The sequence below is a fragment of the Phoenix dactylifera genome, chromosome 9 (assembly GCF_051530095.1).
Source record: "Phoenix dactylifera cultivar Ajwa chromosome 9, Ajwa_hap1_PhDact_Kaust_v1.1, whole genome shotgun sequence".
In the NCBI taxonomy this organism is placed as follows: Eukaryota; Viridiplantae; Streptophyta; class Magnoliopsida; order Arecales; family Arecaceae; genus Phoenix; species Phoenix dactylifera.
The window spans coordinates 33,133,530-33,151,098 of NC_143198.1; the positions used below are offsets into that span (position 1 = coordinate 33,133,530).

Sequence of the window (17,569 nt, forward strand, 5' to 3'; positions counted from 1 at the left end):
AGGAAACATATTTGCTTTTACTCAAAGCAAGCAAAAATGACGGGCTTCAATGGAACAAGCAGATCCAAAAGGTTTGCACACAAACCTCCGTAAATTAGGATTTAATTAGTAGGATGATAAAAAGGAATTATGACCAATTTAAATTTCAAACCGTCCGTCGCCTTCTCAATAATGCATGGACCCACTTTGTCACCGTTTGCACATCAAACCACCGCGCTCAAAGTGCTTCTAGTCTCACCCGTTTCCCTATAATGGTCTGCTATACTTTTCCAGAGGAATCCTCCACCCACCGCCACCCTCGGCGATCTTCCATGATCGAAAGGTTCCAAACCTCTGACAGACAGAGAAGGGGCCTCCATGGTCGGAGCAATTCAACTTTTTTACGACGGTTCACCAGGTACCAGCTTGCCCAATTTTTCTGGGAGTATCTTGGACATAGCTGTAAACGGGCGCAGCAGTATTCCTAGGAATTCCATGAGGGAGTAACAGAGGCCAGAATTGGCATTGCGAATATGATGGGCATCATGCCTTCTTTTGGCACCATACTATGTGCATGTGTAAATACTTGCCTTCGCAGTTGTAGAATTTGTTGGAAATATATTTTGCCTAAAAACTATTGAATCTTTATTTTATAGAAGTATTATACAAGAATAATCTATTAGGATAAAATCAGAAGATTCAGAAGAGCTTGCTTGAATTGAGATGTGTGATATATACTGTCCTAAGAATGTGATTCGTCCCATATGTGCAGGTTTGCGGCGTTCTTGTCCTCAAAGTACAACAACCCGTCAGTTGCCTAGAAAATAAAAAATAGAAAGCAGAAAGTTGAATGTAGAAGAACTCAAAAACTTTTGGAAGAGAGAGAGAGAGAGAGAGAGAGAGAGAGAGAGATATTAGATTGGATTATTTTTTTGATTAATTCCGAAGGAGTCTATTTATAGACTAAAGATCGAAGAGATGCGCTGGTTCTGAAGATGCATAATGTTTTGGAAACACCGTACCTTTTCGAAAACCAGCATTCTCTTTCGAAGAGTGACAATCCTATGTAAGAGGCGTCTTACAAAAAAGTATTTTAAAGCATTTAAAACAACTAAAGTTTAAAAAATAAAAAAATTAATTTTTTTAATTAAAACTCCAACAAGATTATCTTACCACCGCAACAAAAATGATTTTTTTGGGCATTCAATTAGGTTCATGTCAATCTCTTTTCCATTATAAAATTAAGAGGACTGCAAGAACCACGCCTCTGTGCGCAGATGCTGCTTTTTTAGTGGGAAAAGGATGTAGGTTATGTCACGTGTAGGTGAACGACTTGCACGCTTAGCATTAATTAGGATTAATATTAAATATAGAGACATGAAGATGAACATAGCCACTTTAATATTTGGCATACCTTCAAATGACGACCTACCATTACTCTAGTCGTTCACCATCAACACATCTGCCATAATGCATACGTATTTAGACTAGAAATATTTGTGCTTTTCTCCGTCACTCGGGTGGTGGTCGGTAGATTAATCCACAATTAGAGTTATTTTGATCGCAATCGGACGTGACGCATTTGGTGTCTGTTGCAATAATTGAAGGCCCGCATTAGATAATATGCAGATCTTTTGATGGCACATGCAATCAGTAATATTTGCATGATACCGCCACCTTCATCATAAGAATTCTTATCCAGACTCGCCTATAAATATTTTCTTCTCTTCTTTGGCCGACCACTCACATGCTCTCAAGCTATAGATATTCCCACATTAATCCATGAAATAGCTTCTTTACTCCTTAAGTGGAAAGCGAACTCCTTGTATTTAAAAATCTCGATAATTCAGCTGTTGTTTTTCCTTTAGCACCTAGTCGTATGGGAGTTCTGCTGGCAACCACAATTTGATCGTGGATTCCTTTTGCTGGAATTTTCCATGCATTTATTTCTTGGAGGTTGGTCAGATGAAGAGAACCAGCCACAAGTGAGATTTACTAGTTGGGCCATTTTCATATTATTATTTTTATTTGGAGGAATTTGTCTAGGTGGGACTATGCGTCTTCTCACTTAAACTTGCTCAGCCATGCAAGGTGGCTGAGCACTTCCTTCTGTTTTTCAAGGGATTCCTGGGATTTAACCTTTCTGTCTTGTGTTCTGCCCAAGGGAATACAGGGGAGGTTCTTCTGTCAGGGTATTAGGTTCTTTTAATTGAGGGTGCGCACTTTGTAGTGTAGTGTAGTGTAGTGTAGTAATGGGGAGGCTAGGTTTTGACAGGGTTTTGGATTGCTTCTCTCTTTCAATTTCTCCAAATTCTTGTCTTTGCATGGATCCCATGGAAGAAGAAGACGATCTGGAGAGAAATGCTCTGATGAAGAGTCACGTCGAGGAGATGTTAAAGCTTAGAGATATTGTTGATGGAAGCAAGACACTGGCTTTTCATCTTGAGCCCAAGGTGAGGGTAATCTTTATCCTTGGTCATGTTTAGATTTACGTTCGTTTCAAAATTCATACTGTTTCCTCCTGAAAATGTCCTCCTAGCAAAGAAATTTCAGAATGGAAGAAGAAAACTTTTTTCACCGACCTTTTTGCCACTCACTGCAATGCCATGCTTTTCGTTGGATGCAGACTGTAGTTTTAAGGGTGTCAATGCATTGCAATGGCTGTGCAAGAAAAGTGCAGAAACACATCTCAAAGATGGAAGGTATGGGCAAGATTGTCTGCTTTTGTTCATTATTTTTGCTCAGGAAGTAGTAGCAGCTCCTCCATCATAGTAATCCTCAATCCCCTTTACTGTATGAAATATATTGAGGAATATAAACTCAAACATATACGCTACTGCTTCATCTATTGACCTACTAACAGGAAGGCTATGCCATCATGAAAGCTTATACTTGATAGATAAAAAAGAGGGAGAAAAATACGAAGTTTTGTTAGTAAAAATGGGAAGATAGGTAACATATTGTACTGTTTGGTTTTCATATTCTTCGCTTCAAAAGTTTAGATAAGTGTTTGTGAAATCAGGATTTCTTAGAATTCTCTCCTTTCTTTCATCATAATCTGCTGACATTAAATGAATTAACGCCCTAAAATAACTCAGATAGAAAGGGTTGAGGAATAAAGTCAGATTGGATTGGATTACTTACTCTTGAGAACATCCTTGGAAAGGTTTTAAGAAATATTTGTTATGCAATATATTGTAAATAAAATTTTACCTGCATCAGTGTAATGAATTTTTTAAGCTTTTTGGGTACATGTAATTATTAGGCTAATTCGATTGCCACAAAGAGCATAAATACAGAAAATTATTGAACAGGGAGCATGTGAAACATACAGGAGTCTCATGAACTTGCCCCTTTGGATGGCAATTACATGTCTTATATCTATGCTTATGCCTATGAGTTTTAGCCGTAGATTGTAGATTACCTAGTCTGATAATCCTTTGCCAGTTTAGCTCTTTTTTGAGTGAAAATATTAAGCAGTCTTCTGACAGATAAAAGCAAGCAGCTTCCACATGTACATCAGAACCACTTGGACTTTACTCTGTACAAGGACAAAAAGCTGTGTCTATTGTTTATTATGCTGCATTTAAGAAGTAATGACCTCCAAGGGGTAAATGTCAAGTGTCACCTACTTCGCATAGTACGAGTTAGATTTATCCTAATCACCAATCAATGCTTTCAGAGTGATCTATTAAGAATAATAAGTCTGAACATGAAGATATTCTCTAGCATACCTTTTTCCTATTTCACTGTTTTCTTTCTTAAGGTTATCTTTTTAACACCTGCAGTTTCCTACAAAGCTCCGTATTCTCTTTTGAGATGTAAAAAACCCAAGAGCATGAGAAAATTAAAATGTCTGCACTTTCTTTTGTCTTCCTTTTTTTGTTTGAAATGATCATCATTCGATCCACTTCCATTTTCTTCTCCCACATTGAAAATTCTCATGAGAACAAGAGTCTTAATAATGTATCATGGAAGCTAGAGAGTGATCAAACCCATTAATTGGGAACGGAGAAGGAAACTCCCAAGTCTCAAGGAGCATGAACTCGTGGACTTCTAGGGAGCAGCTCCTCAAGAAATTAAGGCCTCTTTATGCCTTCATTTTTTTTTCGATAAACTAAAGAAGGCAATGAGAAATATTGCGCAGCGGGAGTAGTGCAAAACTAATTTATTATATCCCTCGCTCTCTCCCTAACTCTCCTGTTCTCTCTCCAGGAGTGACCTCCTTTGAAGTAGATTTGGAGAACAAGAAGGTGGTTGTGATGGGGGACATCACTCCTTTCGAGGTCTTGGAGAGTGTTTCCCGGGTCAAGTTTGCAGAGCTATGGGTGGCTCCTCAGTCATCTAAAAGTCAACTGCTTGACGAAGGCACCAACACAAAGTCTACCAGTTCTCACTGACAGATCATTTACTTTCATGGAACCTTGCACTTGGTCTTCTTCTCACATTTCTTGTCCTGTGTCTTCTGTCTTGTTACCAAGCTTGGTTGCTTTATTTCAACCAGGGGTTTCCTTGGTGATGAAGCTAAATTTTCACATAGTTTCCCTCTTTCTTTTATTTGGGAAGTGGAAAAATTCCATTGTTGGGCATCACTTTTTCGCTATAAATATCATCCGATGTGTTGTTTTGTTTTGTAGGAGGCATCTATCATTGTTGCAAGGCATATGGGATACCATGTGTCAATATTTTGAACCAGCTCTAAATTGGGGAGCCTCTGGTATAGGGCTTTGGCATGTAACTTTGGGACCATCAAACTTTTTACGTTGAGGCCTATCCCAGAAAATGGAGAAATGGTCTTCGCAAAGAGTAGTTTTGTGAGTTAAAATGGATAAATTTTGAGACATCAGGTTAGTTTGATTCCTGATTCAGCCTGGCCTGGCAAGGTGAAGGGCAGGACCCAGTCTTGCTGCTATAGCCTATAGGCTCTGAACCCCACTTTAAGAGAAAGATAGCTTCCTTTATGGATAGGCCCGAGCCTGGCCTGGTTGGTTCATATTGGGCTTTGTTGGAAGGCAGATCTCACAGCTAATCTTATTCTTCTAGGGCTCTACCAAGCTTAATTGAATAAAGGCAATGTTACTGGTTACTAGCAAGATATATGTCATACCATATCGAGCCAGATAGTATGAAATATGAGGCACTCTACTTTTGCTTGGGCATGTGGGCGTCGCACCCTTCTTTCCACCACAAATGGAATAAATTGATCTGAGATACATATATAACGTGATGGTAGCCATCTAGGGTTATATAGTACTCAGCGATGCACACCATGTTTGTCCACAAGCCATGATGTCTGTATGGTTAGGCGATCCTTTTGAATCACCGTACATTAATTTGACCTGGACATCGTGTAATTAGTGGAACCTGTGGATCCAATATTCAGTACAGCCCATGTTGCCTACTACGCACAAAAAAACATTTCATGCATTGAAGCTAGCATGAGCCCAAGTTATACAACATCAACTCTTGCCGCCTAGTTAACACACAATTAATCTCCCATGTTTCCGTGGGTCAAATGGTGTCATGTAGACACTTTATAGTAGAGTCTTTCTTATTTCTTGTTCTTATGCCTTCAAAGCATTCCCTTCTTCTTCCTAGACAAGGTAATATTCTTTTTCGTGTTCCCTTAAAAACTTTGATCATACAAATAAAAGCATGGTAGGTCCGCACAGATTAATCCTGTACGTTTCATGCTAGAAGTCGAGAGAGGCCCATGCAACTTTGAGATTCATGCAGTACATGAATTCACTATATCATTCACCACTTCTGAATATAATAGAAAGAAGAAAAAAAATAGCTGTTTACATTAAAAAATGAGAAAACTAAGGATCTAAAAAGTTTGCACGTCGAGACACAAACAGTACCTGCACTGTTGAAAATAAGACTGCGCCATATCTTTGAAAATCTTATTGTATACGGCTTCAAAGCATCTTGTAGCTATCATGCAAAGACATATGCGTATATGACACGTTTTCTTCGGAGAGAGAGAGAGAGAGAGAGAGAGAGAGAGATGAGGCCATATGACACGGAACATATTAATGGGCTGAGAATGAATGCAATTTTAGTCACGACCATCGCATTCCAACGACCAATGGGCCAAATCCGAGACCACACGTCCTGTGGTCCACGGAGCACCTTTTCTGCAACGGCATGGCCCCATTCCTTCGACTGGTTCATGGGCTTGCCTCCTTCCGAGCCCGCGTGGTTTGGTCCCCAAAGAAGCCATCCCTCTCAACGCAAGAGTTTTCAAAGGCTCCAGTCACGAGGGTTGGCAAGCATTTAAATCGTTAATGCTGGATAATTTATAGTGCGAAAAGTTTGTAGATGGCATATCTGAGGTCAGAACAGTCGAAAAACGATTCTCGACTTGCTCTTCAAAGAAGTTTGGGGGAGGCTAAAAGATATCATCAGCATCGACATCATATAATTTTGACTCCATCCGTTTGCTGACAAGGCCAGGATATCGATGGAAGTTACATCGAATCTTGTTGACTAATTTAACTTTTTTTTTTCCACTTTTAACAGCATATGCATGGTCAGTTTACCATGGCATTTGAATTGATTTTTTTATAATCTATTCTAAGAATAATTTGGAGGTGTTTTGGTTTGATTCTCATAGGCTACTTGTGTAGATGCATGATACTGCTTTAAGATTAATTCCATAACTACTTCAAGATTTCACCTGAAACTTGATCAGTATATTGTCCGAATGAGTGATCATGAGTGATTACAGTTAACGATGAGTTATTAAACTGAAGAGAGACAGAAATTTGTGATCTCAAAGAGTATCCAAAAGTCCTTGGGCAATCTACCGTGGCCCCAAAACCCCTTGCAAGTTCCAAGTCTTTACTCTTTACCATGTTTTTGGACGTTGTTTCCTTTTCACTGCCTCAACGAAGGGAAAGTAGACGCATGCATGATCGCTGCTTTGGATCAGTCTCGTGCATGGTTGAGCGGTCTGAACGGCAAAGCCATCAGGCTTTATTGCTAGAAAGGGTTGCCTTTGGACGCATCTTAAAAAGGTCAAAACTAGAACACGTCCATAAAGGTTTTTGAACACGAATAGTTTCTACTTCAGGCTTTATTGCTAGAAAGGGTTGCCTTTGGACGCATCTTAAAAAGGTCAAAACTAGAACACGTCCATAAAGGTTTTTGAACACGAATAGTTCCTACTTCAGGCTTTATTGCTAGAAAGGGTTGCCTTTGGACGCATCTTAAAAAGGTCACACCTAGAACACGTCCATAAAGGCTTTTGAACACGAATAGTTCCTACTTCACTTTTTCTATGGCTGCCTTTTAGGGGCAACGAAACTAACCCTCTCCTTGTTCCTTTCGATTGAAAGTGATGATCATTATCTTCAACTCAAAGCTCGATACCCTCAAATAAGTTCCTTGATGCCCTCATCCAACGTTTAGTTCCACACGATATATAGCAGACCGAAGCATCATCCTCAAATTAGCAATTAAGATACCATTTTGAGTTAATTAATGACCTAAAAACTAAATTGATCATGAGTACTAATAAAAGTACAACAGCAGATTCTATAATTAGTACCTTGGGATCTTAAAATTAGACCTCAAAGAGTTCTCTTTTGCTTAGTGAGGACCATTTCAAGTTGATCGTGATTTAGGAGTCATGCTATCTCAGCATTTTAGTTAACGAAAATCATATCAATTCGGTTCGTTGTAGCTTATTTTCTCGGCTTCTTGGCCTGCAATTGACCCAATTGAGTATTTAAAAGTAAGATACAGATCTTTATTAATAAATTTGGGTGTCTTCTATCTCGTTTATTGTTCGAGAAATTGGGATATGAATATGATCAATCGTCCTAATGTGGAGAGTAGATCACGAGCATATTTGGTTGGAGAGAATTGGACTCTAGAATGAAAATGGAAATGAGTGACTCTTATTCCGGTTATTTGGTTTGAGGGAGTCTCATTTCCATTTCGATTCCAGAGGAGAATAGAAATACTTCAAGCTTTCAAAATCCAATCCCTATTTTTTTCTAGTATTCAAATTTAATTCAGATTCTGATCACAAAATAAATAAGTCGAAGGATATGGTTATTCCGATTTCCATTCTAATGCATTTCGATTCAGGTTTTGATTTCGATCGATCACTTGCGCATGTCTGCCAAATTTAGAAAAAAAGCTAATCATTAATTATGTGGTCAACATTTGGTAGCGTCTTTTCTAGGTCTCTCCGATGCACTTGCACCCTATCAAATAAAACAAGACTCTCAATTACCGTGAAGTATCGGTGACTATGAAACAAAGCCGTAAGTGCTGGGATCGAAATCTTAATTAGATTAATGCTTAATAATCCAATAGTCCGGTAGGCTCCAACTCTCATTACTGTCACCATAATAGCACGGATAAATTCTTTTCTGAAACAAATAAAACCTCCAATCCCTTTAAATAGCATCGGACACCCCAGCCTCCCACCATCATCTCTCGCGCGCGCGCGTGCATCTGCTCGCGATGCACAGCAACGCAAGGATCGTAGGGAATGGAGAGCAAACTGTGGTGTTCTCGCATGGCTATGGAGGGAGCCAGTCGATTTGGGACGACGTGGTCCCGCACCTGTCCCAAAGGTATCAACTCCTGCTCTTCGACTGGAACTTTTCCGGTGCCGCCGACGACTCCGGCAAGGCCTTGGAGCTGGCCAAGTACTCCTCCTTCACTGCCTTCGCCGATGACCTCATCTCTCTCATCGACGAGATGAACCTCAACGGCGTCATCTTTATTGGCCACTCCATGTCCGGCATGATCGGTTGCATCGCCTCCGTTAAAAGGCCCGATCTCTTCAGCCACCTCGTGCTCATTGGAGCGTCGCCCAGGTATCGATCACCTTCATATCCATGCTTTATTTGCTTTGCTCGCAAGCGCCAACCTTGCTTTCTTAATTTAAACTGTTTCTCATTTTCTTTGGTAAACAACTCTCTTTCCCCTAAATTGCTTCGGTTCTCTTTCATTTCCGTGCTCGAGAACGCTGTGGGTTGGGTCTGGTCTGGATCCAGGTCCAGATCCCGTATGAATTGTACCCAACTCAGACTCGTTTGGAGCTTTTTGATCGACAAAATCATATGCTGTCAGTATAACTGCTGCTGCTGCTGGTGGTAAACGTTGCTCGAATGGTTCAATTCATGAACTATTTGGCAACAGTACTCGGGAACGATGGCACATGCAAGAACGGTGCTTGAACGGGGTTGTCAGATGCATATATAAGACTGCTTCCAGGAAGGAACAAAATATACGCTACATGCATGGGGGTATGCAAATGGAGCCAATAAGTATGCAGTTAATAACAGAATTAGAGAACAAGAAAATATTACTTGGAACTTAAGAAGCCAAAGGAACAACTATTTTGTGACTGCTTACATGGATTCGGATGGATCCGGATGATAAATGGCCGCCGCAAGGCTTCCCGGGGATTTTTCTCTCTGAGATGTCACTGAGAGGCCCTTACTATATATCTTCCTTCTAAAGTGAAGGAACTTTAAGGCAGCAGCCTGAGATGTTAAACAACCTTTAACTCCATCTTTAGGGGATACATCCACTCTCGACAACAGTAAGACTCCACCTTTTTTCCCTTTTTTTTCTTAGCTGGCACCTGGGCTCTAACCAATTCCGTCCACACGTACGTGTTGCCGAGACTCGGAGAGGGAACGGGTTTGGATGATTTAGAAATAAGTGGCGGAAATTGTACTGTTCTCTTCAGGTTATCGTCCGTCATCAGCTATTCACTGGTGCGAACACATTCAGCATCACGGCATCGTTCGATGAAGAATCGCTGCGTATTAATTGACGGAGTTCATTTCTTGTAGGTACTTGAATTCGGAAGATTACGAAGGAGGATTTGAGAGAACGGAGGTGGAAAACATGTTCACCAATATCGAGTCTAATTTCCAGTCATGGGCTGAAAGCTTCGTCAGACTCGTCATCGGAGCAAATGATCACATCTTCATCGAGAAATTCAGGAGAAGCTTTCTGAAAATGAGGCCCGATATCGCGCTGTGCGCTGCGAGGATGATCTTCCTGAGTGATCTGAGGGATGTCTTGGAGGAGGTTGAGGTGGCTTGCACCATAATCCAAGGCACCAATGACGTGGTCGTGCCCACCTCCGTCGCCCATTTTATGCAGCAGGAGATGAAGGGAAAGGCGACGGTGGAGACCATAGACTCGGCCGGGCATTTTCCGCAGCTCACCGCCCACCGGATGCTACTTGAAGTTCTTGACAGGGTCTTGGCAGGAACGAAGGGACCGTAAAAACGTGGCAAGGCTTTCGATGAAGGAAGACGCTGTGAATTCTTGTGTCCTGGGGATGGGGTGATGTGGGGATAGAACCTCATCCCAGTAGCTCGTTGTAATGTTTCGAATTTGAGCATGAGAATATTGTAAATTCGATGTCACTTGGATAAACTTATTGAGTCGTTTGTCGAGTTGCAAAATTGGCTATGACATGAATTACGAATCAAAGCAGCTCGGTTTTGAATCATATCGTTTGCTGTTGTAAAATACATCATAATTTGCGTAGTCGAGATCAAAGTTTATCGGGACGGATGAACTATAAGAGGGTGACCAGTGAGTTGCTATTAAATTATATAGCTGAAACCAGCTGAGTGCATAAGCTGGGTATGGGCCGACCAAAATCTGGATACGAAGGACAATTTCACAAAAGATATTTAGGCTAGCCAGGTCTGCACCAGTCCTCGCATTTTGTAATAACTCAGGAACTCATTCAAAATGGCTAGCCAAAAAATATTATTTCAGTTTTTTGATCTGTATAACTACCCAAGATTTATTTAGCGAATAACTGATGTAGGACTAAATACATGCCCATATGGGTGCTTACATATTAAGCAAAATTTGATTGCAAATCGTATCTGAAGCCATGTAAATCCGATCAAAAGAATTGATCGGCCTTATAAATCCAACATAAATAACAGATTTTATATCTTCAATTTTTAGCATTTCTAACCTTCATGATTCATGTAGGCATTTTCCTTCACCAAAGAAACGCATGAAATTGTCTTGTTCTAGATATATAAGACACCAGCCCCATCTCAGACTACGGGATACTGCAGTCTTTGTTGGCGTGAGCTGTTAGAATGGAGCAATTATAGGAACCCATTTATTGTTGGCATGAGCTGTTAGAATGGAGCAGTTATAGGAACCCGTTTATTTGTAAAATCCCATACTTCATGGGTCAACCATAATTCTAGCCTTAGACAATGTATAGTTTATAATAGGTGCCGAAACTTTCTCCCTGTATCTATATATTACTGTACTTGGTTCTGAAGAGAAATATGAAAAATGAGAAAAATTTCTGTTAACATGGCATCAGAGCATGGTACGAAAAAATCTGCTCTACCCACCCCTCGACCAAGAAACACTCTAGATCGTGTGGAATCCATGGAGGATTTAGCTGAGATGGTGCAACACCACAACTCCCAGGCCGAATCCATTCTTAATGACCTGATGAAGAAGATGATAGATGTTCTGATCAAAGCCCAAACCTCCCCACACCCACCGCTTGCAGATTCTTCAACGGCTTCAATCGGCATTAAGTTGGATGGTTCCAACTATGCCTTGTGGTCCCAGGTTGTTGAGATGTATATCTCTCGCAAAGACAAATTGGGATATATCAATGGAGACTCTCCCCAGAAATTGACCCATCTTTTTGGAGATGGTGAACCGAGAACGCCATTGTCAAAGGATGGCTGATCAACTCGATGGATTCGTCCTTGATTGCAAACTTCATCTGCTTCCCTCCTCCAAAACAGGTATGGGATTCTGCTGCTACAACTTATTTTGATGGGACTGATACTTCTCAAGTTTATGATCTCCGACGTCGTGTGACTCGCATGAGACAAGCCGGTGGATCTATTGAAAAATACTACAATGACTTTCAAGGATTATGGCGAGAAATCGATTTTCGTCGTCCCAATCCTATGGTCTGCCCTGGTGATATCCAGAAATACAACTCAAGCCTACAGAAAGATAGAGTTTATATCTTCCTTGATGGATTGGACGATCGGCTTGACAAGATTTGAAGTGATGTGCTACAGCTGAAACTGTTCCCTACGGTTGAGCAGGCCTATGCTCATGTCTGACGGGAAGATGTCCGGCAGACCGTGATGACCTCAGGTGCGGATTCTAGTCCTGGCGCTGTTATGGCATCTAAAGGAATCAAGACCGGCCAATCGAACACACAGTCGAAAACATGGTCACTTCCTCTGAGCAAAGGAAAGTTGAACCCAACCTCCAAGTCTAAAACGGGCCAATTTGATGGTGGAAAATGCACTCACTAGTGTGGTAACACCAAACATACCCGTGAAACTTGCTTCAAGTTACATGGGTACCCAGACTGGTGGAATGAACTTCACGCACGAAAAAAGCGTGAGACTACAGCCACTGATGAAAGCACGAGTAGAGCTGCGGTGGTTACTGTTGAACCCCAGTTATCTCTCATTTTCCAAGAAGACTATCGGAATGATTCTACGACTCTCAATGATCAAGGTAACTGTGGTTAGGTATTTCTTAGCCCTAGTCACTGTGATAATGGCATCTAGATTATCGACTCTGGGGCTACCGATCACATGACGTTTGTTTCCAATAATTTCTCTCATGTTACTCCACCAAGACGAAGTCATGTTGCTAATGCTAATGGGGTCACATATCCAGTTACAGGGGCTGGAACTGTGACCCTATCCCCTTTTCTTTCTTTATCTCATACTTTACTAGTTCCATCTCTCTCCAATAAACTAATGTCTGTGAGCCAAGTTACTACGAATCTCAATTGTATGGTACTAATATATCCTACCTTTTGTCTTCTTCAGGATATTCTCACCAAGGAGATCATTGGGCGTGGTACTAAGAGGGGGGAATTATACTACATAGATGACTTCAGTCCAGGAAGAGCCAATCACATACATCACACGGTTAGTAGCAAGGAGAGACATATTTGGCTGTTACATCACTGCCTGGGGCATCCATCTTTTGGTTATTTAAGGCACTTATTTTTGGATCTTTTTTCAAATTTAAAACACTCAGACTTTACATGTGATACTTGCATTATAGCCAAAAGTCATAGAGTTCCTTATCCTGTGAGCATGAATAAGAGTGCTACTCCTTTTGCTTTAATACATTCTGATGTGTGGGGACCTTCTCCTGTTACTACTTTATCTGGTTATCATTGGTTTGTGTTTTTTGTCGATTATTGCACTCAGATGATATGGCTTTATTTGCTGAAGGTTGTTTCCAAGAGGTAGACACCACCTCCAAAAAAGAGTAGTATGAAAGCCAAAATCTCTCTTTTTTAAACGGCCGGAAGGCGACGCTGTGGAAGAAAAATCAGAAATGAAAAAGGTAATAAAGATCACCACACAAAGATAAAGTTTTTAGTATTTTTCAATCCTTCCATATCATGGTTCAAACACAATTTTCAGCTAAGATTCAGATCCTCCGTTCTGACAATGGTGGAGAATATGTAAACCAGTGATTTCAGACATGCTTCCAGAACCATGGTCTTCTCTATGAAACCTCATGTTCTCAGACTCCACAACAAAATGGCATTGCCGAAAGGAAGAACCGACATATCTTAGAAATTGCACGCGCTTTATTGATCAGGGCACATGTGCCTAGTCGCCACTGGGACGATGCGGTCACCACTGCCGTGTACTTACTAAATCGCATGCCTACAAAAGTCTTAAATTTTAAGACTCCCTTACAGGTTCTTTCTAACCATGTTTACTTGCCTACCTTTTGATGATTCCTCTCCGAATCTTTGGTTGTGTTGCCTTCGTTCATCTTCACAAGAATCAACGCATTAAGTTGGATCCGTGTGCAGTCTGTTGTCTGTTTTTGGGGTATACATTACATAAGAAGGGTTACCGGTGCTACGATCCTATCACCAAACATACCTACATCACTATGGATGTTACTTTTCTAGAGTCCGACACTTTTTTTCACCACCAGTATCCAATTCTCCTCCTCAGGGGGAGATCTGAGATGAAGAGCAGAATTGGTTGAGTGTTGAAGGGTCGGAATTTGCAGAGAACGGGACAGGATTTGAAGGTAACTCAAACCCAACCCAACCGAATGATCGAAACAAAGTGATGGAACCGAATGTTGAAGCTGCTTCAGAAGTTGATATGGCTCCACGAGCCGAACCTATTTCATTGGCATCTGAAGATGGATTCCCCCACTCCTTAGTACCTGAAGATCCTACTCCTGAGAATATTTCTGAGGTAAGCTCTCCTACTACACCTTCCCATACTAATGCTTTAGGTACACCTGCGGGTTATATGTTACCTTTCAGACAAAATCATGGCAAACCACCAAATAGATACTCTCCGGACGTGGAAGAAAGAAGATCCAAGTATCCGATTGCTAACTATGTGTCCACTCAAAGATTATCTGAACCTCTCAAAGCTTTTGCTCACACGCTATCCTCGTGTCATATCCCCAGCAGTGTTGAAGAAGCTTTATCAGATCCAAATTGGGCATAAGCTATAAAAGAGGAATTGGAGGCTTTGCAGAAAAATAAAATATGGACGTTGGTCGCTCTACTTGAAGAAAAGAAGATCGTGGGGTGCAAGTGAATTTTCTCCATTAAATACAAGGCGGATGGATCCATCGATCGATACAAAGTAAGACTTGTGGCAAAGGGATATACGCAGACATATGGCATTGATTATCAAGAAACTTTCTCACCGGTAGCCAAACTAAATACAGTTCGAGTTTTGTTATCTCTTGCAGCAAATTTAGATTAGCCGTTGCACCAGTTTGATGTAAAGAACGCCTTTCTCCATGGTGATCTCGAAGAGGAAGTTTACATGAATATTCCACCAGGATACACTGCATCTTCAGAGGCAAAGATTGCATGCAAGCTGCATCGAGCTCTGTACGGATTGAAACAATCACCTCGAGCATGGTTTGGTCGATTTAGTTTGGTTATGAGAAAATATGGCTTTCAACAAAGCAATTCGGATCATACTCTCTTCCTAAAACACCGAATGGGAAAAGTGACAGCTCTAATAGTCTATGTAGACAACATGATTATTACTGGGGATGATGCAGAAGAGATTACTAGACTCCAAGAGCAATTGTCAACTGAATTTGAAATGAAGAACCTTGGGGGGCTGAAGTATTTTCTTGGAATTGAAGTGGCCAGATCAAAACAAGGCATATTTCTTTCCCAAAGAAAGTACATGCTAGACTTGTTGTTAGAAGTGGGATTACTGGAGTGTAAGCCAGCTGATACTCCAATTGTTCAGAACCATAAACTTGGAGAATATTCGTATCAGGTGCCAGCAGATAAAGAGAGGTACCAAAGGTTATTTGGTAAACTCATCTATCTATCTCATACTCGGCCAGACATCGCCTATGCTGTGAGTGTAGTGAGTCAATTTATGCACTGCCCGAGTGAAGACCATATGGATGCGGTAACTCGGATTCTTCGATATTTAAAGTCCTCTCATGGAAAAGGCCTTTTGTTTTCAAAGAATAATCATCTGAACGTTGATGGCTACACGGATGCTGACTGGGTAGAAAATATTTCAGATGGAAAATCGACTTCGGGCTACTTTACTTTTGTAGGAGGCAATCTGGTTATGTGGAGGAGTAAGAAACAAAAGGTGGTGGCATTATCCAGCGCTGAAGCTGAATTCCAAGGAATAGCAAAGGGTCTTTGCGAACTCCTTTGGCTTAGAAGGTTGCTAATTGAGATTGGCTTAGCTTCTAGCTCTGAAATGAACTTGTTTTGTGATAACAAGGCATCCATTGACATCTCCCATAATCCTGTCCAGCATGATCGTACTAAGCACGTTGAAGTAGACCGACATTTTATCAAACAGAACCTTGAAGAAAAAATCATTCGGTTCCCTTTTGTCAAATCAGAGGACCAATAGGCGGACATTCTTACGAAGGCAGTGTCCAGTAAAAATTTCTATAGCTCACTCGACAAGTTGTGCATTAGAGATATCTATGCACCAACTTGAGGAGGAGTGTTGGCGTGAGCTGTTAGAATAGAGCAATTATAGGAACCCATTTATTGTTGGCGTGAGCTGTTAGAATGGAGCAATTATAGTAACCTGTTTATTTGTAAAATCCCATACTTCATAGGTCAACCATAATTCTAGCCTTAGACAATGTATAGTCTATAATAGGTGCCGGAACTTTCTCCCTGTATCTATATATTACTGTACTTTGTTCTGAAGAGAAATATGAAAAATGAGAAAACTTCCTATTAACAATCTTCACAAGATCTCTAGCCACAGTGACGTCGGTTTTTAATTATTTTTTTTCCCCATAAATCATTAGACACTGTCACTAGGTCCCCATTATATTGTTTTAATATACTCACGTAACCAAATCGAGATACGTGACAAGTTTCCAAGTCCCATCCTGGTTGGAACCAATCAAAATGATTGCCGAGATTGCAGATAAAATTGCATCAAGATGGAATTGCATGTGTAATATAATGCATTTGAAATATGCATCAAGGTACCAATGCAAGTTTTATTTAATGTGTTATCGCATATTTCTTTAGAAACCTACATGTTTGGAATCTCCTTTAACAGTCAACACGAGTCTGACACGTTCATGCGCAAAAGATCAAAACCCGCTTCCATGTTCAGGTCAGATTATGATATAGAGAAAATACCAAATAGAATCCGCTAAAACTTAATATGCCACCAAATCTAATAATCTTTCCATTTCTCCAATAACACATTATAAATCTCCTCAGGAAATGTTTGTTTTCCAACTAGTGTTGGATCTAAAGCAATGTTTCTAATAATGATAGGAGATAGATCTCAAACCCTATAACTTTGTGAGGTTGATCATCTTGCGTGGTTTTGCTTCTAAATATCATTGCCAACAAAGATCAGGTTGAACCTAAAGAATATCCCGATACATATGGCTCCCACCATTATGGAGTTTGAAAAGAGTCGGATATATGCAGCCTTATTCTCATATGCCGAATGGTTTTTTTTGTATTTTGAATCCACGGCACCAATGCTGCCCTAAGTTCTGTTTGGAACCTCATCCACAATATGTTGCCTAAAATGGTATTAATAAATATGCTGAATATTGTAACACGCACTCAAGGACTAATGACAAACAATAAATGAAGAAAAATAAAACCAATTCAAGAACTGACAACTGGTGGCAGAAGTATTGGTAGCTAACTAGTGTCTCGTGGAGTGTGCAGGTAGCTAATTATAGTTAAATCAGCTAAAGTTGACAGTAGCATAAACTGCCAAAGCAACGGAAGTCTCCTTAAAAATGCTAGAAACTTTGGAAAGTGATCTCAACAAATATTCAGGTGCTTATCACACAGGAGTTTATACATATTAATTACTTTTTCAATTGTTTGCACTAATGGATACATTAGCCAGATTCTCCTGTTCAAAACTTCAATAAACTTGGATACCTTTATGTTCAACATTGTCGCTGATCAAGAAAACAAGAAAATATTTTATTATAATATAAACAATAATCATTATTTTTATTTATTCTTTATAAATAAAATATTAAATGTTGTGAAATCTAATTCATGCTAGATTTTTTGATTGCGTGGTCA

General features: G+C 40.3%; 2 protein-coding genes and 1 pseudogene across 3 annotated transcripts; all 3 read left to right on the forward strand.

The window, feature by feature from the left end:
* The first annotated feature begins 1,667 nt into the window (after positions 1-1,667).
* LOC103720850 (copper transport protein ATX1-like) lies at positions 1,668-4,615 on the forward strand. 2 transcript variants are annotated; one of them, XM_088705137.1, is made up of 4 exons: positions 1,823-1,964; positions 2,323-2,432; positions 2,606-2,681; positions 4,195-4,615. In XM_088705137.1, the coding sequence occupies exons 2-4, from the start codon at positions 2,349-2,351 to the stop codon at positions 4,377-4,379; spliced, it is 345 nt and encodes a 114-aa protein (XP_088561263.1). In that variant the 5' UTR covers positions 1,823-1,964; positions 2,323-2,348; the 3' UTR covers positions 4,380-4,615. The 2 variants fall into 2 exon arrangements, with proteins under 2 accessions (XP_008809019.3, XP_088561263.1); XM_008810797.4 differs by having other exon boundaries at positions 1,668-2,432.
* A 3,722-nt stretch (positions 4,616-8,337) lies between these two features.
* LOC103721634 (karrikin insensitive 2 receptor CA) lies at positions 8,338-10,391 on the forward strand. Its single transcript, XM_008811916.5, has 2 exons — positions 8,338-8,819; positions 9,807-10,391. The coding sequence occupies exons 1-2, from the start codon at positions 8,461-8,463 to the stop codon at positions 10,246-10,248; spliced, it is 801 nt and encodes a 266-aa protein (XP_008810138.3). The 5' UTR covers positions 8,338-8,460; the 3' UTR covers positions 10,249-10,391.
* A 925-nt stretch (positions 10,392-11,316) lies between these two features.
* On the forward strand, positions 11,317-12,623 carry LOC148702587 (uncharacterized; annotated as a pseudogene).
* Positions 12,624-17,569: the final 4,946 nt, after the last annotated feature.